This window comes from Eschrichtius robustus, chromosome 4 (assembly GCF_028021215.1).
Source record: "Eschrichtius robustus isolate mEscRob2 chromosome 4, mEscRob2.pri, whole genome shotgun sequence".
Lineage (NCBI taxonomy): Eukaryota > Metazoa > Chordata > Mammalia > Artiodactyla > Eschrichtiidae > Eschrichtius > Eschrichtius robustus.
In genome coordinates, this window is record NC_090827.1 from 151,357,481 (window position 1) to 151,384,083 (window position 26,603).

Genomic DNA, 26,603 nt, shown 5'->3' on the forward strand with positions numbered 1-26,603 from the left:
AGATATACAATTAGTCAATAAACATTTGAATCATGTCTGACTTTATTAGTCAGGGAAATACACACTAAAACTACATTGAAATGTCACTTCACATCTGCCAGAATAGCTAAAATTAAGACCTAGGAGAACATGTGTTGGCAAAGATGTGGAACAAGGAGGACTTTCATGCGCTGCTGATGGGGGCAAAAACCATTGTGTTTACCTTGGAGAACTGGCTGGTGTCAGCTCTGCTACAGGTGACCCAGCAGCCGCTCTCCTCTTTACGTACGTGTTCAACAGAAATGTGGATGTGTGTTAACCAAAATCTGTGTACCAGAATGTTCACAGCAGCACTCTTTGTAATAGCCCTGCAGTGGAAACAGCACACATGTCCATCAGGGGTGGAATGGATAAATAACTGTCCTGCATTCAAATAATTCCATATAGCAGTGCAAGTAAATCATACACCAAGGACCAACCTTAAAACCAGAATGTTGAACAAAAGAAGCCACGCACAAAGAGTACCTATCCTATTCCATTGATACAAAGCTCAAAAACTGGAATAAGTGGTCTTGCTGGTGGAGGCCAGGGGGCTGGTTACCTCTGGGGGAGGGCCAGAGGCCTGCTTGGGAACCTGGGTTGTTCCCTCTGGGTGGCAGTACCCAGGTGTGTTCTTTTTGTGATAATTTAACAAACCGTGTTTACATGATCTTGTACTTTATGTATGTTGTATTTTGACTTTCTAAAATTAAATTTAAAACCCATAGTCATATTCCAGTGTTACCTCCCCGACTTTATGCTCAGATAACTGTGATTCAGATGTTGGGTGTTCCTAAACTACTGAGTTACACATTTGTAGGCATTTTCCTAGTTTACTGTCCTACATGGTATTTTACATGCCCTGGATTTAGATTTCAGGAATTTAAATCTCAAGAGGAATCTTATTTCCGAGCTCATGTGAAGTGCCTTTAGCTCCCAAGTGTACAATAATGATTCTGTAAGGGATTAAAATTAAGACACTTGATAAACTGTGTTTATTATGAGTCTTCATCTTGGAAAATATGCTCAAGATAGACCATTTATTATTAGGACTTTTCCAGCTGAAAATAAGTGTTTGAAATGTTAAAACTAAATGAAGGAATTATATTGGTGATATTTATTCTTATTTTTTAGTTAAATGCTCTGCAAGACCTTCATCCATTACCCAAAATAATTTTGGAATATAGGCAGGTAAGTTAGATTTTTTTTTTTGTCAATAAATTGGTAATGAAGGGGGCCCATATGGCACCGTCTCTGTTCACAAAATCCATCATCACTGAAGTAGCCCTGACTGTCCTAAAGGGAATGCAGTTTGTTCACGTTGACCTCACATTAGCACTGCTTCTTGTACCAGACATGATATTCCTCAGGTCTACAAACAGCCCTGCTGTGAATCTGAGGAGTCGTAAATGGAAGAGGACAAACAAAAATTCTGAAGGAAGTATTTGGTGTGTCATCCTTGTGTGGCCACAGTGAGACTTAGGCTTCCATCAGCGCCGAGTTCAGAAGCCTGTCCCACAAGCCTCCTCCCTCTCCCGGCCTGGTGGTGTTTTATCGTCTCGCATTGACACTTACTGACTTATGGACATGCCCCTCTCTCTAGCTATGCTTCTGGCTCCTCCTGTTTTTCCCGTTCACATACCTGCTGTCTGTTCACAGGTATGACTTGCTGCCGCTTGGACCATCGTTATTTACTGCTGTCCTTGTTAGGGCTGGGCAGCTGTGTGTGCGTGGGGTTGGGGGGGTGGGTAAATGGTAGCACCTGAACTAAAAGAGGCCCCACGGGGGACACTGGATGCCGGGACTTGGGAACTCTCCCTTTATCTTTGCAACTTTTCTGTAAAAAGAATTATTCCAGGACAAAGTTTATTTTAAAAGGGGTAGGGTGACGTCTTTCTCTGTTGGTCATTGTTATTTAATTCTGGGCACCACGTAAGGCCATTTCAGGGCCTCCTGGAGTCAGCTGAGGTGACATCAGTGACACATGCCCAGCATTCTGTGAGACACTGCTTTGACACTTGTTCCTAATTTAAACACTTAAACACAGAAAGTGATTACTTTTGTCTTGTAATCTAGGTTCACAAGATCAAGTCAACCTTTGTAGATGGATTGCTAGCTTGCATGAAAAAGGTAACTAAAGCTAAGAAAAAAGATATCATGATTGGGAATATGGTTTACACATGGGTTCAGATACATGTAGAATTTCTTTAAATAATCTAATATTCTTGAAACTATGAACCATGATTTTGTTATCATTTAGGTCTATAGCATAAGTTGACATTATACCTTAAAATCTCATATTCATGTGGAAGCTCTACTGCTGACCACGTGCTTTCACATCTGTTATTGCATCTCTTTTCCGTAGTCATTTGAGGGGCATGTTGTTTTAGTTCATGCATGAGGAGTCTGCAGTCAGAGGTGTTCTGTGACTTGTCTGCGGCCACACAGCAAGTGACAGCCCCGGTCTGGGGTGCACAGCCCCACCTTGAGTCCACGCTGAGAACCACCCCCCCACGGCGTGTCAGCCCACGTGTCCTACTGCAGCTTCTGCACAGCCTGGGGGAGAATCTCCTTCACCCTGATCACATGCAGGAGTTTGTAACCCCAAGGACATTTGGGTTGGGAGTTTAGGGCCCGTGGCTCCTGGTTCTCTGGATGGGAGCAGTGAGCCTTGTGTGCTGAGGGGCCCGCGTGTTTGTGACTTCACACGGCACTGTCAGAGCATGAGCTGATTCTTTCCAACTGATAAAGGGCTCCATTTCCTCCGCGTGGAACCAGACTGGAACCGTGACCGGAAGACTGTCAGCCAAGCATCCTGTAAGTTAGCTCTTGTTAAATGCCTGTTTCTGTGTCGGGACTGCAGTTTTGCCTAGATGTGTGTTTGCCTGTGCACTTTTTGTTTGTAAGAGGAGACCCCATACTGATAGGCTGTGGAGTTTTTTCTGTTTATTGATTCAGCCAATGTTCATTTAGCACATACTATGGTTTTTTTTTTTTTGTGTGTGTGTGTGTGTGTTTTTTAATTTTTATGGTAGTGTATATATGTCCATGCCACTCTCTCACTTTGTCCCAGCTTACCCTTCCCGCTCCCCGTATCCTCAAGTCCATTCTCTAGTAGCACGTACTATGTTTTGGGCACTTAGTGGGGGATCAGGACACTACACGTGTGAAGTGTTGAGTTAGTGGGGGGGGGGGTCTTCACGTCCAGAGAGTCACGCACTCTGGTGCTGAGGGCAGGAGGGACAGACACCTCTTCCCACCCCATTCTTCATTTTCAGATTTGTACTGGACAGGTGGCTTCCCCAGATTATCTCTCTTTTTTTTTTTGGCTGCGTTGGGTCTTTGTTGCTGCGCGGGCTTTCTCTAGTTGTGGCGAGCAGGGGCTACTCTTCGTTGCAGTGCGCGGGCTTCTCATTGCGGTGGCTTCTCTTGTTGTGGAGCACGGGCTCTAGGTGCACAGGCTTCAGTAGTTGTGGAACACGGGCTCAGTAGTTGCAGCTCATGGGCTCAGTTGCTCTGTGGCATGTGGGATCTTCCCGGACCAGGACTCGCACCTGTGTCCTCTCCAGATTATCTCTTGCTGAGCTTTATTCTCTTCCAGAAATTTCTCACGTCTCTGGCTTGCGGGTAGCACTCCTCCCAGGTTTTCTGGGATGCTGTAGTTTTACTTATTTATTTTTCTGTTATTTCAATTGAATTTTTTGAAAAAGGAGATAAACATCATGTGTGCATTTGGCCCCCACCTTTGACTCAAAATGTACATCATCATTTTAACAACTGCATTGTACTCTACTTAGTGGCTGTCCCTATTGAGGGTCATTTAGATCGTTTTCAGTTTTAATTATTTTATATGTGCCATAAACTTACTTGTACAAATATTTTTGGTATGTTTTTCTGTTGATTTCCATAGCATAAATTCCTGGAGATGGAACTGCTGAGTCAAAGTATATGTGTATTTTTAAGGCTTTCCCTTGCCAAATTGTCCTCCAGAGAAAAAAAAGTTTTACGTTCCCAATCTATTTGTAAAATGTTTGGTTCCCTACATCCTTGCCAGTACAGGGAGTCTTCATTTTGATTACTAGTTCATGGCTTGATCTTTAAATATCTGTTCCTTTAAACATTAAGTGAGGTTGACTATATAAAAGTTATTTTTCTGTGAGTTGTCTGTTCATGTCATTTTGCACATGTCTCTGGAGGATGTATATTTTTTTCTATAGGTATGGAAAAGCTCTTTATATAATAAAGATCAACCCTTTGTAAAATACTGAATTCTTTTTCTCCGTTTTTCTTTTGCCCCTTAATTTTTAAAGTATAATGTTTGCTATACTTAAAATGGCTTTTCCATTATACAAATAATATATAATTCTAAAGAATTCAAACAATAGATAAAAACATAAATGACAAAGTAAAAGTCACCTGAAATGCCACATCATTAACATTTTAGTGACCATACTCTATTTCTTTATGCACACACGTATGTGCATGCACTCACACGTGCACACACACACGTACATGACTGGGATTATATCATACATGTTTTTTTTATTGCAGACACTCCCTCACCACACCCATATCTCAGCCCCTTACCCTCAGGCCCAGTGCCATTGGAAGCTCATGTTAGCAGCCTAGAGTGTGTACATCCATATTTTCCTCCAGACTTATAATAAAATCTTATACAGACCCATATGTATCTATACATATATATATAGAGAGAGAGAGAGAGACACGAAATGACTTTGTCATTCTTATTTTACAGAATTAGAATTTTATTTTTCTGCCTCTCGCTTTTCTCTCTCAGCAACAGCTCGTGGAATCCCTGCAGTTCCTCTGACAGGGTCCTGTTTCACCTTTTTTAAAAATTGAAGTATAGTTAACTTGCAATATTATATTAGTTTTAGGTGCACTACATAGTGATTTGATATTTTAACATTACACACCGTACGGCGTTATCACAATATTATTGACTATATTCCCTGTGCTGCACATTACATCCCTGTGGGTTATTTTAAAATAAATGCCCTGTTTCTCCATGTCCCTCTTGGAATTGGGACCATCTTTCTTCTTTCCTGATGTCAATGGAAATAATTAATTAACAATGTAAAATAGGAATAGAAAAGAGTTTTATTTGACCCAAACTGAGGACTATAGCCCAGGAGACACAGATTCAAGAAGCACTTGAGTTGTGTTCTGTCAGACTACAAAATGGGGGAGGTGTATGAAGGCAAAAAACTCAAGGTTACAGTTAGTTACGTGAGTTGTCTATCGGGAATTATAATTGGATGTGGCAAGAAGTAAGGGTGCTTGTTTAGCACTGATTGGTTGGGGTCTGAAATGGTTGCATAGTTGCAAGCGGGGGTTGGGGGGGGACCTTGAGACCATAAGGTTGCAGCTGGCAGCTGCTAGCAGATGTGGTTTTGAGAATGGCTGATGGTGTCCTTGAGTTTTATACAGTTCAGGAAATTCACATTCTCAGTGATGTAGGAATGTGTCTGAAACCACATCCACACTGGCCACCCAACTTCATCCTGGATGCCTGAACCACAGTTACCCCGTTTTGATTTCTAAATGCATTCTTTTCTGTACTGGTTAAAGCAGATGTACAATGCCTATTTGACAGGCCATAAGACAGGCTGTGCTAGTTAGCATAAAGTTCAGGCCAAATCGTGTGTAAGCCAGGATGACTTCTCCAAACCTCAATATGTGAAAATTTCTTCCATCACCTGATATAGGCATTCAGTGATAGAAATTTACTCCCAGGTACTGCTTTCTGGCATTCAGTAAATTCTGGTATGTTGTATTTCACTTTCATTTAGTTCAGAATCTTTTCTAGTATGTCTTCTTTGACCCATGGGCTATTTAGAAGTTTGTTACTTAGTTTCCAAGTAATTGGTGATTTTCCAGTTATCTAACTGTTACTGATCTCTAATGTAATTTCACTGTGGTCAAAGGATATACTCTGCATGGCTTGAATGCTTTTAAATTTATTCAGACTTGTTTTCTTGCCCAGAAAATGGTCTATCTTGGTAACTGTTCCATGTGCACTTGAAAAGAATGTTCATTCTGTTAATGTGGGTGGAATGTTTTATAAATACAAATTAGATCAAGTTGGTTGATGGTGCTGTCCAAGTCTACTATATCCCTGCTGGTTTTCTGTCTGATTGTTCAATCCGTTGTTGAGAGAAGGGTATTTTTTTTTTAAATTTTTTTTAAAATTAATTAATTTATTTATTTTTGGCTGTGTTGGGTCTTCGTTTCTGTGCAAGGGCTTTCTCTAGATGCGGCGAGCGGGGGCCACTCTTCATCGCGGTGCGCGGGCCTCTCACTATCGCGGCCTCTCCCGTTGCGGAGCACAGGCTCCAGACGCGCAGGCTCAGCAGTTGTGGCTCACGGGCCCAGTTGCTCCGTGGCACGTGGGATCCTCCCAGACCAGGGCTCGAACCCGTGTCCCCCGCATTGGCAGGCGGATTCTCAACCACTGCACCACCAGGGAAGCCCCGAGAGAAGGGTATTGAAGTCTGCAGCACAACTGTGGAATTTTCTTTTTCTCCTTGCAGTTCTACCTCTTCTATATCCTTGTAGTTTTTGCTCTTTTATAAGGAGCAGAAACATTAAGGATTTTGTCCGCCTGATGAATTTACCTTTTTATTTCTATGAAATGCCCTTTTTATCCCTGGTAATATTTATTTGCTCTGAAATATATTTTGTCTAATATTAATTTAAAAATAATTAGCAAAATACATCAAAGATAATTTTAGAAATAATAAAATTAATAAAAATGTAATTTAATATTAATGTTAAAATAGCCACTGCAGTTTTCTTTTGACTAGTGTTAGCAGGGCATTTTCCATCCTTTTACTTTTAAACTATCTCATTATATATAAAGTACATTTATTGTAGGAAGTATATAGTTGGTCTTGCTTTTTTATCCATTTTGATAATATCTGCCTTTTGATTAGGATGTTCAGTCCATTTACATTTTCTTTGAATTTTATTTTATTTATTTTTCTATACAGCAGGTTCTTATCAGTCCATTTACATTTATTGTGATTATTCATAGGATTAGATTTAAGTTTATTATCTTGCTATGTGTTTTATATTTATCCCAATTGTTCTTTGTTCCCCTTTTCCTCTTTTTCTGCCTTCTTTTGGATTGAGTTTTTTAATGATTCTCTTTTATCTTTTTTGATGTATTAGCTGTAACGCTTTGTTTTGTTATTTTAGTGGTTAATTTAGGGTTCGCAGCCTACAACTTTAACTTACCACAGTCTATCTTCAAGTTGTTGTGTCATCCCACATATAATATTGTATAAGAACCTTACACTAGTACAGTCCCATTTCTCCTCCTGGCCTTTGTGCTATGATTGTCTTTTATTTTACTTTATACATAAGTTATAAATTCCACAATATACTTTATTTTTGTTTAAATAGTCCATATCTTTTAAGTAGATTTAAATAATAAGAAAAATCTTGAATATTTGCCCATGTAAATTTTCAGTGCTCCTCATTTCCTTGTGTACATCCAGATTTCTACTTGGTATCATTTTCCTTCTGCCTAAAGGATACTCTTTAACGTTTCTTATACTGTGAGTTTGCTGTTGATGAATTCTTTCAGCGTTCGTAGGTCTGAAAATATCTCTATTTCACCTTTGTTTTTAAAAGTTATTTTTGTGAGGTATAAAATTCTCAAATTCTCAGTTGAAAGTTTTTTCTTTCAATACTTCGAAGATGTGACTTCACTCTCTTCTCTCATTGTTTCTGCTGAGATATCTGTCATCATTATCTTCGTTTCTCCATCTGTAATGTGTCTTTTTTTTCTGGCTGTTTTTAGCATTTTCTCTTAATCACTACTTTTGAAAAATTTGATTATGATGTACCTCGGTGTAATTTTTTCATGTTTCTATGTTTCAGTTTCTTGGATCTGTGGGTTTATAATTTTAATCAAATTTGGAAAATTATTGGCAATTATTTACTCATGTACTTTTGTGTTCCTTCTCTCTCCTCTCCTCTGGGAACTCCATTTATAATTACATATAGGAGGTCACTTGTATTTGTCCCATAGCTCACTGAAACTCATTTTTCCTCTTTTCCTTGGATATTTTTCCTGTTTCAATTCGGACAGTTTCTATTGTTATATCCTATAGTTCACTAATCTTTTCTTTTGTCCTGTCAAATCTGTTGTTAATCCCATTGAGTATCTTTTCCACGTTAATTATATGTTACAGTTTTCATTTCTAGAAATTTACTTTGGATCTTTTTCATGCCATCCATTTCTCTACTTCATCTTTAATATATTGGATACAGTTGTAATAACTGTTTTAATGTCCTTGTCTGTAATTTCAACATCTGTGTCCATTATAGGTTAGTTTCAGTAGATGATTACTCTAATTAGGACTCCATTTTCCTGCTTCCTTGTATGCATGGTCGTCTTTGTTTGGATACCAGACCTTGTGGATTTTACGTTATTGGGTGATGGACCTTTATGCATTCCTGTAAATATCCTGAGCTTTGCTCTGGGTTAGGTTACTTGGAAACAGTTTGTTCCTTTCTGGTCTTGGTTTTATGATTTGTTGGGCAGGCCCAGAGAAGTGCTTCTTATAAAACTAATTATTCCCCATCCCTGAGGAAAGACCTTCCGGGTATTCTACCTATTGTCTATAGATTATGAGTTTTCTAAGAATGGCTGATGGGGGACTTCCCTGGTGGTCCAGTGGGTAAGACTCCACTCTCCCAATGCGGGGGGCCGGGATTCAATCCCTGGTTGGGGAACTAGATTCTGCATGCATGCCGCAACTAAGAGTTTGCATGCTGCAACTAAAGAGTCTGCATACTGCAACTAAGAAGTCCACATACCACAACTAAGAAGCCTGTATGCCTCAACTAAAAGATCCCACATGCCACAACTAAGACCTGGTGCAGCCAAAGTATAAATAAATAAATAAATGAATGAATGAATGAATGAATGAATGAATAAATAAATAAATAAAAGAGCTTAAAAAAAAAAAAGAATGGCTGGTGGGAACAGGAGACTTTCCTGGCCCTGTGTGAGTGTTGTACACAGTTTCCAACCCCTTTAGATGGCTTTTTCCCAGCCTTTGGTAGTTTGCTCACAGGCATGCACTCATCAGTTCTCTGCTGGATACTCAGCTCTCTGCTGGGCTCAAGAAAATGATGATTTTATAGATTATCTGTCTTTTCTAATTATTAGGGTGCTTTTCAATTGTATACTTCCCAGGTGGAAGTAGAAGCTCCCATCTAATAATTTTTAATCCACCTAAAACCCTGTATTCTTTCTGTCCTCTTCTCCTCGGAGAGTACATTAATCAGTATTTGCTTTATCAGAACGTCAGTCTCGTGTCCCTCTGAGGTAGTCCCCGAACTCCCCCTTCGTGATGCTTATTACATTGTGTTTTAACTGCCTGTTTACTTCTGTGTACCTCACTGGATTGTAAATTTCATGAGAACAGGGACCTTTCCCGCCTGCTTCACTGACTATTTCCAGGCCTGGCTCTGTACCTGGAACACGGTAGGCGCCAAGTTTTTATTGAATGAAAAACTGGACGTGTGATCCACTCTCAAGTCGTCTTCCAGTGTCTCAGGGTCACCTGGTTCAGGACATCATCGAGATGGCAGCGTGTTGATGATGGGGGCCAAACCCTTCCCCGTGCTGGACCATCACGCCTTTGTCCCTGGCCTGAATTGGTCATGAGTCTCCTGTTGGTCTAGATTCCCCTCTTCCCCTGACTCCAATACTTCAGGGGTCATGCCTGTCAGTCTGTTTCATGCGTCCCTCTCATGCCTATTGTGTTTTTACAAGACCATCTCCTGGGAAGGTGCCGAGCACCTGCCAGGAGCCGCATTCTTACCATCTCTTCATCATCTAATACCTCCTTATCAGGCATGGCTTTAGATGTCCCTTCTAATGTTTCCACATCGACAAGGCCAGTTTTTGTCAATGCCTTCATTTCACTGCAGTGCCATTCGCGGTACTGGCTCAGAATTTATCAACATTTTGTAATTCAAAATATCTGACCTTTCACATCGTACTTTTATGAATTCTCTAGTATCCAGAGTCCTCATTCTTCTAGGTTAGTGTTTAAAAAAATTTTTTTAATGTTACAGTTTTAAAAATGTATTGATTGGAAATGTTAAAATCCAGCCATTATTTAGCTGGATTTTTTCTTTAGTTCCTTTGTGAACCTTTTTTTTTTTTTCACATCTTTATTGGAGTATAAATGCTTTACAGTGTTGTGTTAGTTTCTGCTGTATAACAAAGTGAATCAGCTATATGTATACATATATCCCCGTACCTCCTCCCTCTTGAGCCTCCCTCCCACCCTCCCTATCCCACCCCTCTAGGTAGTCAAAAAGCACCGAGCTGATCTCGCTGTGCTGTGCAGCTGCTTCCCACTAGCCATCCACTTTACATTTGGTAGTGTATATATGTTAGTGCTACTCTCTCACTTTGTCCCAGCTTCCCCTTCCCCCCTGTGCCCTCAAGTCTGTTCTCTACATCTGCGTCTTTACTCCTGCCCTGCCACTAGGTTCATCAGTATCGCTTTTTAAAATTCCGTATATGTGTGTTAGCATACGGTATTTGTTTTTCTCCTTCTGACTTACCTCACTCTGTATGACAGACTCTAGGTCCATCCACCTCACTACAAATAACTCAATTTCGTTTCTTTTTATGGCTGAGCAATATTCCATTGTATATATGTGGCACATCTTCTTTATCCATTCATCTGTTCATGGACACTTAGGTTGCTTCCATGTCCTGGCTATTGTAAATAGTACTGCATGAACATTGTGGTACATGACCCTTTTTGAATTATGGTTTTCTCTGGGTATATGCCCAGTAGTGGGATTGCTGGGTCATATGGTAGTTCTATTTTTCGTTTTTTAAGGAACCTCCATACTGTTCTCCATAGTGGCTGTATCAATTTACATTCCCACCAACAGTGCAAGAGGTTTCCCTTTTCTCCACACCCTCTCCAGCACTTATTGTTTGTAGATTTTTTGATGATGGCCATTCTGACCAGTATGAGGTAATACCTCATTGTGGTTTTGATTTGCATTTCTCTAATGATTATTGATGTTGAGCATCCTTTCATGTGTTTGTTGGCAATCTGTATATCTTCTTTGGAGAAATGTCTATTTAGGTCTTCCACCCATTTTTGGACTGGTTTGTTTGTTTTTTTGATATTGAGCTGCATGAGCTGCTTGTATATTTTGGAGATTAATCCTTTGTCAGTTGCTTCATTTGCAAATATTTTCTCCCATTCTGAGGGTTGTCTTTTCACCTTGTTTATGGTTTCCTTTGCTGTGCAAAAGCTTTTAAGTTTCATTAGGTCCCATTTGTTTATTTTTGTTTTTATTTCCCTTTCTCTAGGAGGTGAGTCAAAAAGGATCTTGCTCTGGTTGATGTCATGGAGTGTTCTGCCTATGTTTTCCTCTAAGAGTTTTACAGTGTCTGGCCTTACATTTAGGTCTTTAATCCATTTTGAGTTTATTTTTGTGTATGGTATTAGGGTGTGTTCTAATTTCATTCTTTTACATGTAGCTATCCAGTTTTCCCAGCACCACTTATTGAAGAGGCTGTCTTTTCTCCATTGTATATTCTTGCCTCCTTTGTCAAAGATAAGGTGACCATATGTGCGTGGGTTTATCTCTGGGCTTTCTATCCTGTTCCATTGATCTATATTTCTGTTTTTGTGCCAGTGCCATACTGTCTTGATTACTGTAGCTTTGTAGTATAGTCTGAAGTCAGGGAGCCTGATCCCTCCAGTTCCGTTTTTCTTTCTCAAGATTGCTTTGGCTATTCAGGGTCTTTTTTTTTTTTTTTTTTAAAAGGAACGCCATTATTTATTTATTTATGGCTGTGTTGGGTCTTCGTTTCTGTGCAAGGGCTTTCTCTACTTGCGACAAGCAGGGGCCACTCTTCATCGCAGTGCACAGGCCTCTCACTACCGCGACCTCTTTTGTTGCGGAGCACAGGCTCCAGACGTGCAGGCTCAGTAGTTGTGGCTCACAGGCCCAGTTGCTCCACGGCATGTGGGATCTTCCCAGACCAGGGCTTGAAACTGTGTCCCCTGCATTGGCAGGCAGATTCTCAACCACTGTGCCACCAGGGAAGCCCTATTCAGGGTCTTTTGTGTTTTCATACAAATTGTAAAATTTTTTGTTCTAGTTCTGTGAAAAATGCCATTGGTAATTTGATAGGCATTGCATTGAACCTGTAGATTGCTTTGGGTAGTATAGTCATTTTCACAATATTGATTCTTCCAATCCAGGAGCATGGTATATGTCTCCATCTGTTTATGTTATCTTTGATTTCTTTCATCAGTGTTTTATAGTTTTCTGAGTACAGGTCTTTTGCCTCCTTAGGTAGATTTATTCCTAGGTGTTTTATTCTTTTTTTATTCTTTTTGTTGCGATGGTAAATGGGATTGTTTCCTTAATTTCTCTTTCTGATCTTTCGTTGTTATTGTATAGGAATGCAAGAGATTTCTATACATTAATTTTGTATCCTGAAACCTTACCAAATTCATTGATTAGTTCTAGTAGTTTTCTGGTGGCATCTTTAGGATTTTCTATGTGTAGTATCATGTCATCGGCAAACAGTGACAGTCTTACTTCTTCTTTTCCAATTTGTATTCCTTTTATTTCTTTTTCTTCTCTGATTGCTGTGGCTAAGGCTTCCAATACTATGTTGAATAATAGTGGTGAGAGTGGACATCCTTGTCTTGTTCCTGATCTTAGAGGAAATGCTTTCGGTTTTTCACCATTGAGAATGATGTTTGTTGTGGGTTTGTCGTATATGGCTTTTATTACGTTGAGGTAGGTTCCCTCTGTGCACACTTTCTGGAGAGTTTTTATCATAAATGGGTGTTGAATTTTGTCAAAAGCTTTTTCTGCATCTATTGAGATGATCATATGGTTTTTATTCTTTAATTTGTTAATATGGTGTATCACATTGATTGTTTTGTGTATATTGAAGAATCCTTGCATCCCTGGGATAAATCCCACTTGATCATGGTGTATGATCCTTTTAATGTGTTGTTGGATTCAGTTTACTAGTATTTTGTTGAGGATTTTTACGTCTATGTTCATCAGTGATATTGGTCTGTAATTTTCTTTTTTTGTGATATCTTTGTCTGGTTTTGGTGTCAGGGTGATGGTGGCCTCGTAGAACGAGTTTGGGAGTGTCCCTCCCTCTGCAATTTTTTGAAAGAGTTTGAGAAGGATAGATGTTAACTCTTCTCTAAATGTTTGATAGAATTCGCCTGTGAAGCCATCAGTTCTGGACTTTTGTTTGGAAGATTTTTAATTAGAGTTTCAATTTCATTACCTGTGATTGGTCTGTTTATATTTTCAAATTCTTCCTGGTTCAATCTTGGAAGGTAGTACTTTTCCAAGAATTTGTCCATTTCTTTCAGGTTGTCCATTTTATTGGCATATAGTTGCTTGTAGTAGTCTCTTATGATCTTTTGTATTTCTGCGGTGTTAATTGTAATCTCTCCTTTTCATTTGTAATTTTATTTATTTGAGTCCTCTCCCTTTTTTTCTTGATGAGTCTGGCTAAAGGTTTATCGATTTTGTTTATCTTCTCAAAGAACCAGCTTTTAGTTTTATTGATCTTTGCTATTGTTTTCTTTGTTTCTATTTCATTTATTTCTGCTCTGATCTTTATGATTTCTTTCCTTCTACTAATTTGGGGTTTTCTTTGTCCTTCTTTTTCTAGTTGTTTTAGGTGTAACATTAGATTGTTTATTGATTTTTATTGATTGAGATTTTTCTTGTTTCTTGAGGTGAGCTTGAATTGCTATGAACTTCCCTCTTAGAACTGCTTTTGCTGTGTCCCATAGGTTTTGGATCATCATGTTTTCATTGTCATTTGTTTCTAGGTATTTTTTGATTTCCTCTTTGATTTCTTCAGTGATCTCTTGGTTATTTAGCCTCCATGTGTGTGTTTTTTACTGTTTTTTTCTTGTAATTGATTTCTAATCTCATAGCGTTGTGGTGTCCTTCCTTATCTCTTGTAACAGTCTTTATTTTAAAGTCTATTCTCTCTGATATGAGTATTGCTACTCCAGCTTTCCTGTGATTTCCATTTGCATGGGATATCTTTTTCCATCCCCTCACTTTCAGTCTGTATGTGTCCCTAGGTCTGAAGTGGGTTTCTTGTAGACAGCATATATAAGGGTCTTGTTTTTGTATCCATTCAGCCAGTCTGTGTCTTTTGGTTGGAGCATTTAATCCATTTACATTCAAGGTGATTATCGATATGTATGTTCCTGTTACCATTTTCTGAATTGATTTGGGTTTTTAAAAAATAAATTTATTTATTTTATTTATTTATTATTTTTGCTTGTGTTGGGTCTTCACTGCTGCATGCGGGCTCTCCCTGGTTGTGGCAAGTGGGGGCCACTCCTCGCTGCAGTGTGCGGGCCTCTCACTGCAGTGGCCTCTCCCGTTGTGGAGCACGGGCTCCAGGCACATGGGCCTCAGCAGTTGTGGCTTGCGGGCTTCAGTAGTTGTGGCTGGCGGGCTCTAGAGTGCAGGCTCAGCAGTTGTGACACACAGGCTTAGTTGCTCCATGGCATGTGCGATCCTCCCGGGCCAGGGCCCGAACCCATGTCCCCTGCATTGGCAGGCGGACTCTCATCCACTGTGCCACTAGGGAAGCCCCTGGGTTTGATTTTGTGGGTCTTTTCCTTCTTTTGTGTTTCCTGCCTAGAGAAGTTCCTTTAGCATTTGTTGTAAAGCTGGTTTGGTTGTACTGAATTCTCTTCACTTTTGCTTGTCTGTAAAGGTTTTAATTTCTCCATTGAATCTGAATGTGATCCTTGCTGGGTAGAGTAATCTGGGTTGTAGGTTTTTCCCTTTCATCACTTTGAATATGTCCTGCCACTCCCTTCTGGCTTGCAGAGTTTCTGCTGAAAGATCAGCTGTTAACCTTATGGGGATTCCCTTGTATGTTATTTGTTGCTTTTCCCTTGCTGCTTTTAATATTTTTTCTTTGTATTTAATTTTTGTTAGTTTGATTAATATGTGTCTTGGCATGTTTCCCTTTGGGTTTATCCTGTATGGGACTCTCTGCACTTCCTGGACTTGATTGACTATTTCCTTTCCCATGTTATGGAAGTTTTTGACTATAATCTCTTCAAATATTTTCTCAGTCCCTTTCTTTTTCTCTTCTTCTTCTGGGACCCCTATAATTCAAATGTTGGTGCGTTTAATGTTGTCCCAGAGGTCTCTGAGACTGTCCTCAATTCTTTTCATTCTTTTTTCTTTATTCTGCTCCCTGGCAGTTATTTCTACCATTTTATCTTCCAGCTCACTTATCCGTTCTTCTGCCTCAGTTATTCTGCTATTGATTCCTTCTAGAGTATTTTTAATTTCAGTTATTGTGTTTTTCATCACTGTTTGTTTGCTCTTTAGTTCTTCTAGATCCTTGTTCAGTGTTTCTTGTATTTTCTCCATTCTGTTTCCGAGATTTTGGATCATCTTTACTATCATTACTCTGAATTCTTTTTCAGGTTGGTTGCCTATTTCATCTTCATTTATTTGGTCTTGTAGGTTTTTACTTTGCTCCTTCGTCTGTAACATATTTTTTTGTCGTTTCATTTTTTTGTTGTTGTTTTGATGGGTGGTTCTGTATTCCTGTGTTACTGGTTGTTTGGCCTGAGGTGTCCAGCACTGGAGTTTGCAGACAGTTAGATAGAGCTGGGTCTTGGTGCTTAGATGAGGACCTCCGGGAGGCCTCACTCCAATTACTATTCCCTGGGGTCTGAGGTTCTCTATTAGTCCAGTGGTTTGGACTCGGAGCTCCCACCACAGGAGCTCAGGCCCTACCTACAGCCTGGGAACCAAGATCCCGCAAGCCGTGTGGTGTGACAAAAAAAAAAAAGGAAAAAAAGGAGCAATACAATAACAAAGAATAAAAATAAATAAAATTAGAAAGATAAGAACTATATTAGGAAAAATAAAAATATAATTGAAACAACTGCAACAAGGTAAAATAAAACCACAACAGAAAAAAGAAAAAAACAGGGGGGGAACAAGCCAAAAGGAGCAGATCAATAACAAAGTATAAAGAATAAAATAAAATTAGAAAAATAAAAGATTTTTTAGAAAAAATAAACATATAAATGAATCAATAACAATGAACCAACACGGTAAAACAGAACCCCAATCTAAAAGAGGAAAAGAGAAAAAAAAAAGAAAGCCTTGGCTATGGGGGCAGAGTTTAGGTGGGGTTGTAACTTAGGCAAGGGTGGGCTTTAGGGTGGGGCAGGGCCTAGGCAGGTGGGGGGTGACGTTCAAGCGTGGGGCGGGGCCTCTGCTTAGGACCTGCTCGTGGAAGGGGAGAGGCAGTACATGGAAAGGAGGGCCTCTGGAGTGTGGAGTTCCAGAGTTTGGAGGTAGGGCCCTGAGTGAGGGTGTGTGGGTGGGGTTTAGGCCCAGTGCGTTGTAGGGGGTCTCAGAGGGGGTCTCGGAGTGTAGAGGTGGGACCCTGGGTGGGGGTGTAGGGGAGGGGCTTGGGCTCTGCACAGCAAGAGGGAGGCTCCGAGGGCAGAGGATTAGTCCCAAGTGCCCAAGAGGCTCCCCGGTGCCTAAGTGGACAGGGAAAGCAGAGGGCCCCGTTTCCTTCCATTCCTTCACGCCCCTCCCCCACTGTCTCTCCTAGGGTCTCCCCCATTCCCGCTGGACCCCTAACCGTGGGTGGGTCCCGCTGGGTGTAGGAACTCCTCCCCTCCCCCAGCCACCCCTCAGGGGTGCCCATCCTGGAGGTCCGGCCTTTACTTTGGCTCCCCCTTCCCTCCCTCCCACTCCCTCAGGACCCATGCAGCTGGAGGGGGCCTTGGTGGGCAGAGGATCAGGACCGGGATCTCAGCAGGCTCCTGGAGGCCCAAGTGGGCAGGGGAAACCTGGCCACACTCCCTTTTGACCCTCTGCCCTCCCAGTGGTCCCCCAATTTCCCCCTTCAGGTGTGGGATCACTTCCCCTCCCACAGCCGCCCCTCAGGGGCGCCAGCCCCCTCCTGCCTCCACTTCTCCTCCCTCCTCACTCCCCCTCATGCCACACGTCCTACCCAGCCGCTGGGGGTTCCTCCGTCCCCTTAGTTGTCCGTGGTCCCCCACCGGTGCCTGGTAGGTGCCCTGGTTGTGAGGAGACGTGGATTCCACGTCCTCCTAGTCCACCATCTTGACTCCACCTCTCCTGTGTGAGTACTTTTTCCTCTTAGTTTTCTTTACTTTTCTAAATATATGTCCAATATTTTATTAGCACATTTGTACTAGCCTTTTGGTATATGAATTGGAGCCAAATTAAGATTTTGTCATACTATGGGTAATAACTTCAATATGATTGATGATTGCTTGACCCCTCGTGCTTCCCCCTGCCTTGAGCCTTTGTTCTCGTTACCTCTGTTAGATACCTTTTCCACCCCTAGATCCCGCAGCATATCCTCCTCCAAGTATGAGTGGCAGTTTCGTTTTTGGGTTTTTAAAAATTTATTTCATTTTATTTTTTTGGCTGCATTGGGTCTTCATTGCTGCGCTTGGGCTTTTCTCTAGTTGTGGTGAGTGGGGGCTACTCTTCCTTGTGGTGCACGGGCTTCTCACTGTGGTGGCTTCTCTTGTTGTGAAGCACAGGCTCTAGGCACATGGGCTTCAGTAGTTGTGGCACTTGGGCTCAGCAGTTGTGGTGTGCGGGCTCTAGAGCGCAGGCTCAGTAGTTGTGGCACATGGGCTTAGTTGCTCCGTGGCATGTGGGATCTTCCTGGACCAGGGCTCAAACCTGTGTCCTCTGCATTGGCAGGTGGATTCTTAACCACTGCACCACCAGGGAAGTCCTGGCAATTTAGTTTTGAAGACATCTGCAGTTTTCCATGTTTTGGCTATAATAAATAAAGCTGCTATAAGCATTGATGTACAGATTTTTGTGTGAACTTAAGTCTTCATTTCTCTGGAATAAGTGTCTAGGAGTGCAATTGCTGAATCATATTTTTTAAAAATATATGCTGAATTTTATGTGCTAATATTTTAAAAGGATTTTGTGTGTTTATTCGTGAGGGATATTGATCTGTTTTTATCTGGTTTGGTATCAGAATAATACTAGTTTCATAAAATGGGAAATGTTCCTTCCTCTTGCATTTTGTTGAAGATATTGTGTTAATTCTTTCAATGTTTGGTAGAATTTGTCAATAAAATCATCTGGGCCCAAAGATTTATTTTTGGAGAGTTCTAAAATTATGAGTTCAATTTCCTTAATATTTATTGGCTTATTGATATTATGTTTCATATTGGATGAATTTTTATTGTTTGTACTTTTTTAGAAATTGGTCCTTTTTTTCTGAGTTGTGAAATTAATGTGTGTGTAATTGTTCATTAGCATTTCCTTATCCTTTTGATGTCTGTAGGGTCTGTAGTGATGCTCCCCATTTCATTCCTGACACTGGTAATTTGTGTCTTCTCTCTTTTTTCTTTGTCAATCTAGCTAGAGTTTTGTCAATATTATTGACTTTTTCAATGAAGCAGCTATTTGTTTCATTGGTTTTTCTCTGTTTTCAATTTTATTAATTTTGGTTTTTCATTATTCCCTTTCTTCTGCTTGATTTGGGTTTATTTTGCTTTTCTTTTTCTAGGTTCTTGAGGTGGGATCTTAGATTACTGCTTTGAGACTTTTCCTTTTTTCTCATGTATGCATTTTTAGTGCTATAAAATTTCCTTCTCAGCACTGCTCTAACTGTATCCCACAAGTTTTGATATGTTGTATTTTGTCAAAGAAAAAATGCACCAGACAGAGTTAAACAGGCAAGGAAGACTTTATTCAAGATTATTGCAATAAGGGAGAGAGATTGAACTACTCCAAATGCAGTGAAGACAGCTGGAGATTTATAGCTAATGGGGAGGGGAAGGGGTCAGTGGGTGGAAAATTACTAAGAAGAACTTGGTGAGGTACGAGGGGTTGGGGGGATTCTTGCTAAACTGCTTGCTAAACTTGCTAAACTCAGCCACAGTTTTTGTCTGTGATATTTGGAATAGTACAGTTCTTGTCTAAAAATTTCCTATCCTGCTAGAGAGTGCAGGCCTTTGTTGGGGCTTTTGGTCAGTGGCCATCAGCATGTCTAGGTTACTGGCTTCTTCAACACCCAGTCTGAGACTTGTGAAGCAAAAAGAAACCCTGGGCCTCACCTTCATGTAATCCTTGGTCCTGTGGTCCCTAGCCAGTCTGCCTTACTCTCTCCACCTGCAGAGCTATCTTGTGTTTGTTTTACACATAATGGTTAGGGTTTTAGTTGTACTAGTGGGGGAATAGGGAGATTGTCCATGCCATCTTCATGGAAGTATAGTCTCCTTATTGGGAGCTTTAATGGAACAAAAGACTTGGTTGCACAAGGATGGTTTCAAAACACTGTCTGCTGAGTATTTCATTCCCAGCACCTCTTGCTTCTACGAGACTGCCCACCCTTGGGGCTGAGGCCTCTATTTCTTCAGAAGGAGAGGGGGCTACGGCTGAGGATAAAGAAGTCTGTGTTCAACTCTGGCTTTCAATGCAGAACTTGTGAAAGAGCACAGCAGAAACAAGAAAGTATCAGAAATGAAGATCAGAAAGTGCTTGGGGTTTTTTTTCTTTTTTTTTTTAAATTTCAGAAGCTTCCCTTTAAATATCAAGACTCAGAGACTTGTATTTTCAGAGTTTATAATGTAAGGTATGCAAGATATGCTATATGGGCAGGTCCACTTCACCGGGAGGCATGAGAATGACTTGTGGGCTTGGAGGAAATGCTGAGAGGGAGACAAGCACCAGTGAGTATCTCCAAAAGGGCTCTGGCCTGGCCCCCTGGGGGAGAAGCCCAGAGGAGAGGATAGACCCCTGTAGACTATAACCCATGGGGATGAGGCTTGGCTTCTAGCCCAGAAGCCTGGGAGTTCCAAGCCAAGACAGGGCATGGGTGCTGGGCAGGGACCCTGAAGTGGCTTTCTCCTGCCAAGTCTCCATGGGTCCCAAGGGGCGTGAGTGAGAACTGGAAAGTTCCCGTGGCCCCTTGGTCCTGTGGTCCTCTGTTGTGGAAATGCAGGACCACCATATTTGTCTGGGTCTGACTGGGCCACAGAGTGGGGCTGTGAGGTGGACAGTCCAAGGTCAAGTCCACACAGAGGAGGCATCTGAGTTTCAGCAGATCAGCAGTGTCCAGCAGAGCCAAGGCCAGGAGCAGGTCATCATGGGAGGGGCCGTTGGATGCTGGCCATGGTTTGATAACAGGCTTCACCAGCAGAAGCAACAAGGGCAGCTGGCCCCAAGCTAGTGACATAGGACCCACCCCTTCCTGATACCATGGGGTTTGTGGGCTCCTCCCCCCAGACACAGCCTGGGGCGGGAGGAGCATGACTGAAGGGAAGAAAGGCTGGGCTTTGAGGACTGTGGGTCCAACACTGACTGAGTGCTTTTCCCCAAGAGTCTAAACTGGTGATTAAAATACCTCTAATCCACGTATTCATTCAAATACATTCAGCTGCAAATGACAGAAAATCAGACTAAATTGATCTAAACAATTAGGGTATTTCTTAGCATACCTGACTTAGAAGTCCAAGGAAGGGCTAGCTGCAGGCAAGGTTTGATCTAGCAGTCAAGTCATACAGGCAGGTCCAGCTTCTGTCCCCCATCTCTCAACCTCTCTTCCTAGCATCCCACCAGGTCTTGGGGATACCTGCTTAGTTTCTCTCCATGTAGCTTCCATGAAAGGAGGGGGAAACATCTTTTGCAGACACCCTCAGCAAGCATCTCCTTGCATCTCTGTCTGGAGCTAGGCCATCCTTGAACTAGTCGCATGGCCACAAGATGGGCTCTGCTGGCTGGCTTAAAGAGGGGAGAGCTCTAGTGAAAATCTGAGTGCCATTTTCTAAGGAAAAAGAAAAAGAGCATGCTTCAAGGCCCAAAACAAGTGGCAAGATTATGATATTTTTCATGCTATCAGCAGAAATAGGGTTACAAATTTTAAACCTACTACGTAAGATAAATTTAACCAATATCTCTTTGAATGCACTAAAAGAGGGTAACGGATATTTATTACTTATCTTTTTAGTTCTAGCAGCAAATGTTCTATTCTGTCTTCCTCTGTGCCAGCCGTCCTTACGTTGTTATTTGGAAAAGAGCCTTAGGAAATTTGTCTTCAGGCTCAGACTGTGCCACCAAGTGTAGAGGCCTGGCTTTCCTGGTATAACATTTAAGCCCTATATTCAACAGTACCTACATAATGTTACAGTAGCTAATGTGGAAATATTCTAATCATGCTCTTTACATTGTTGGCGTGTGAATTTTTCAGCTTTGCTTATGAATATCCCTCCTACATGATATCATTTAAATATCAAAATATTTATTAGCAAGATAGTTTATACATCAAATAATTATTGCTAAATCTGTGCCACTACTTGAAACCCAAATGAGAGTTTTAAACCTCTGTACTTTGTCATTTTAGTGATGTATTACTTTCCTATTTCTGTTTAGAATAAAATGAGCAGTCCCCTCGTTGTCCACGGACCACGTCACAGCACTTTTTGTGCATCTCCTTTTGATGGGGACCTTAGCAGCTAGAGGGTCCCAGGAGCGAGTACCACTGTGAGCAATGCACAGTGCTTCTTTATCCTATTCAATTTCGTCTTCTTTTTTAATATTTATTTAGTTAGTTAGTTGCACCGGGTCTTAGTTGCAGCAGGTGGGCTCCTGAGTTGTGGCTTGCCGGCTCCTTAGTTGTGTCACGCATGTGGGATCTAGTACCCCGACCAGGAATCGAACCCGGGCCCCTGCATTGGGAGCGTGGAGTCCTACCCACTGCACCACCAGGGAAGTCCCTCAGTTTCATCTTTTAAAGCACTGGTGGTGACCTGCGGCTAAACAGACCATCAGAGCCCAGGAGCCGACAGGCAGAGGAGCCTGTCCCCGAAGCCACGCCGCCCGGGCTGTGTCTCGGCGCCCCCGGGCCCAGTCCCCTTCCCTGCTTAGCAGAGGCTCACCCTCTCTCCAGCAGCCTCTCGCTCCGCCTGCACAGTCCCGCCGCTGCTGCTGGGCCAGGCAGCTGCCTAGTTCTGTCCTTCCTCCTCTCCTGGCTTGGTCCTCCCGCATCTGTCCCCTCTCCTCCAGGGTGGCCCCTCAGGGGCCTGTCTCCTGCTCCGACCCCCTCCTCCTTGCTGCTCTCACGCAGCCTGGCGCTCCTCCCTCCTCTGAGCCCGCCGCACACGCCGCTCCTTTGCCAGCAGCTTCCCACTTACGTACTTACGCCGCTTGCATCTCTCTCTTTGCTTAGCTCTCCTTCAGTCTCTCAGGCAAACAGTGACAGTCCCTGTCTCGGCTCCCTGGTAACTCAGGCAGGACCTGCATGTCTAGCCGATCACCAGGTATGGGGGGGTCTGCCTCCTGGTCTCCTCTGCTCCCCACTGCCTTCTCATTCCCCCTCCTAGGTCTGCACGCGCTAGTCCGTCCCCCAGCCGCCTGTGCGGCAGCCGGAAAACCTCTCAGATGGTAGCCTGATGCTTCTTCAGGCTTCAGCCGCTGCCAGACCTCTCAGGGGGAAGTCTGGACACCCTGCCTCCTTCTCCAGCCCATTTCCTGCTGCTCCCCACTCACGGATTCATTCATGAGCACGTCCTGTGTGCCAGGCTGTTCATGGAGCTCGTGCTGAATGGACCAAAACCTCTGCCCTTGTGGAGTCTGGGGGGGCTGGAGGGCACGAGCCAGACAGCAAACATACTAAATGAGTCACGATGTGGAAGATGATAAACAGTGTGGATGACACAGAGTCGGGGAGGGACCCAAAGCGCAGGGGAAGGTGGCGTTGGCCAGGGCAGTCAGAGAGGACTGACCGAGTAGGCTGCGTCCCGGGGGAGCACAGCTGCTCATTTATTCCCGACGGCCCAAGGTGTCTCACACCGCGCTCAGAAGATGCTGGAGCTGCTGTCACGTAGCGACCAGGACAGAGGAAGCCAGCATGCTGGCTGTGGCCCCGCTGGATCATCTGAGGACCCACCGAAAAGACGGGGCTGCCGTCACGGTGCCTGTCCGTCTGCAGCCTCCTCCATGTTGTGCCTCCAGCGTGGAGACTTTGGCCAAACTGAAGGTGGCTGATGCCCGGACCGGCCGTGATGCCCAGGCCACACATCCTGAGCAGAGACGCTGTGGGCCAGGGCCCATGGGTGCACCTCCTTCCCCACAGTTCAAACTTTGCCTGCTTGGCGTTTTCACTTACAACTGCTGACATTCGAACAGACGCCAAAGTATAGGCTGAAAACGTCACCTCTGCACCTTGCCTTTTGCTGAATGTGACGCGAAGGCCGTTAACATTGAATTTTTCCAGATCAGTTCTCTTATTTTTTCACACCTGCCAGAGTTCACTGTGAAAACGAATGCTAGGAGTGTGTCCAGACTTCATCACTCCAGACACCACGGAGCCTTGGGCTGCGCAGAGCAGTTGACGGAAGCTGAGAAAAGGGGCTCGCTGCAGAGCACAGCACATTTCCTGCAGTGGGTCTCAGCGTCCTGGAGAATCTGGCTGAGCTTGTTACACAAAGGACTTGGAAGTGGGTTTCATACATTTAAGTGTCCACATTAACAGCAGAAAATTTTATAGCCGACAATTTGCTTTCAATTTCCACAGTTTGGGTAAGTTTCAGAACAGTCCCCCTGCCGTGTGGTCACATCGCTGTGTGCCCACGCTGCTGCTCACTCTAGAGAGTCCGAGAGGCTCATGGACCTGGTCCCGCCCACTGCACCTTGGACCCGGGAGAGTGACATCGTCACTGAGGGTGGAGCCAGGTTTCTCATGTTGCAGTAGAGAGGAGGTTAGAACGGCCTGTGTGGTGGATTAGAGTTGGAGACAGCAGTGTGGACTCACGTGTGGCTTCACACAGACACAGATGGCTACAGATAGAAACATTTATAGGTACGGGTACACACACAGGGCAGCGTACACACACATATCTCCTTGCTCTGTCAGCTGAGAGGGCCTAGAAGCAAGGACACCCCCTAGCACCCAGATCTTGGCTTCTGATACCATCTCCAGTAAAAGCAACCAGGGCTCCTTGAGAAACGGCTGATTCTAGGACTGCGGCAGGAAACACACAAGATGAGCCTGGAACATCCTGTAGTGCCAGAGAGTAAGGAAGTGATAAACACACACACACACCGAAGAGGTTAAGTCAAAGGGACACAGGAGCCAAGTGAAAGAGTTCCCACTGCAAAGCTGGAATAATGTGAATAACAAAATAAATAATGTCATGTTGGATTATAACCCAAAGGATAGCATAAATGTCCATGAGTTCATACAGATATAAATAAGTGACTGAATAAATACATAAATAAGGGAGAAAAGATGAATCCCCCTTGTAGAATAATTTATGTAGGTCTTGATACTTTGCCCTCAAGAAGATGGAGCATAACTGCCCACTCTCTAAGCATAGGGACTCTTTCCAGAGAGTATTGTATGAAAAGAGGAGGAAAAGGTAACTTTACAGTGGAGAAACTGAACAAACACACCTCAGCCAAGTGATCAAGGTCAACATCAAAAGTGATAAATCATATTGCTAGTAAGAACCCTTGTATTATGATGTGATGAAACACAATTTACCTCTCCAGCCTTCCTCCTCGAAACCCATATCCCCATTCTAATCATGAGAAAAACATCAGACAAACCCCAATTGAGGGATATTCTACAAAACTACCTGACCAGCAGTCCTCATTTTTGTCAAGGTCATCAGAAACAAGGAAAGTCTGAGAACCTGTCACAGCCCAGAGGAGCCTAACGGGACATGACAACTAAATGCAGTGTGGGATCCTGGAACAGAAAGTGGACATTAGGGAAATATTGAGGCAATATGAATAATTTATGGACTTTAGTTAATAATAATGTATCAGTATTGGGTTTGTTAACTGTGACCAATGTACCATACTAATGTAAGATGTTAATAATAAGGAGAACTGGGTGTGGGATATCCTTGCACTCTACTAGCTTCACAATGTATCTCTAAATCTAAAACTATTCAAAAATTTAAATTTCCTTTTTAAAAAAAGGAGGTCAATTTTCATTTATGATAAAAGCTCAATAAAGTGAGTATAGAGGGAATGTATCTCAACATAATAAAGACCATAATAAAGACAAGCCGACAGCTAACATCATACTGAGTGGTGAAAAGCTGAAAGTCTTTCCTCTATGGTCAGGAACAAGACAAGGATGCCCACTCTCACCACTTTTATTTAACATAATATTGGAAGTCCTAGCCAGAGCAATTAGGCAAGAAAAAGAAAGAAAAGGCATCCAAATTGGGAAGGAAGTAGTAAAACTGTCACTATTTGCAGATGATATGATGTTATATATAGAAAACCCTAAAAACTACACACACACACACACACACACACACACACACACACACACAAACTGTTGGAAGCAATAAATGAATTCAGTAAAGTTGCAAGATACAAAATCAATATTAAAAAATCTGTTGTTTCTATACACTAATAACAAACTATCAGAATGAGAAATTAAGAAAATAATTCCATTTACAATTGCATCAAAAATAATAAAATACCTAGGAATAAATTTAACCAAGGAAGTGAAATACCTGTCAGTGAAAACTGTAAGACAATGAAAGAAACTGAAGAAGGCACAAATAAATGGAAACATATTCCATGCTCATGGATTGGAAGAATTAATATTGTTAAAATGTCCATACCACACAAAGCATTCTACAGATTCAGTGCAATCTTTATCAAAATTCCAATGGGGGCTTCCCTGGTGGCGCAGTGGTTGAGAATCTGCCTGCCAATGCAGGGGACACGGGTTCGAGCCCTGGTCTGGGAAGATTCCACATGCCGCAGAGCAACTAGGCCCATGAGCCACAATTACTGAGCCTGCGCATCTGGAGCCTGTGCTCCGCAACAAGAGAGGCCGTGATAATGAGAGGCCCGCGCACCGCGATGAAGAGTGGCCCCCACTTGCCACAACTAGAGAAAGCCCTCGCACAGAAACGAAGACCCAACACAGCCAAAAATAAATAAATAAATAAATAAATAAATAAAATAAACCCAAAGTTTAAAAAAAAAAAAAATTCCAATGGTATTTTTCACAGAAATAAAACAAACAATCCTAAAATTTGTATGGAACCACAAAAGACCCCAAATAGCCAAAGCAACCTTGAGAAACAAGAATGAAGCTAGAGGCATCATGCACCCTGATTTCAAACTATCTTACAAACCTAGAGTAATTAAAACAGTATGGTACTGGCATAGAAACAGACATATAGATCAATGGAACAGAATAGAGAGCCCAGAAATAAACCCATATATATATGGTCAATTAATCTATGATAAAGGAGCCAAGAATATACAGTGGGGAGAGGATGACAGTCTCTTCAATAAATGGTGTTGGGAAAACTATACAGCTGCATGCAAAAGGATGAAACTGGACCACTATTTTACATCATATACAAAAATTAACTAAAAGTGGATTAAGACTTGAATGTCAGACCTGAAACCATAAAACTCCTAGAATAAAACATAGGTGGTAAGCTCCCTGACATCAGTCTTGGCAATGA

The 26,603-nt window shown here is 42.3% G+C and overlaps 1 protein-coding gene across 1 annotated transcript in view; it reads left to right on the forward strand.

Moving 5' to 3' along the window:
- POLN (DNA polymerase nu) overlaps positions 1 to 26,603 on the forward strand; it is a 173,439-nt gene that overhangs the window by 73,886 nt on the left and 72,950 nt on the right. Inside the window, exons 14-16 of the mRNA XM_068543567.1 lie at positions 1,153 to 1,209; positions 2,095 to 2,148; positions 2,770 to 2,835. Of these exons, the coding sequence (XP_068399668.1) occupies positions 1,153 to 1,209; positions 2,095 to 2,148; positions 2,770 to 2,835 (177 nt within the window). The remainder of the gene's footprint in view (positions 1 to 1,152; positions 1,210 to 2,094; positions 2,149 to 2,769; positions 2,836 to 26,603) is intronic.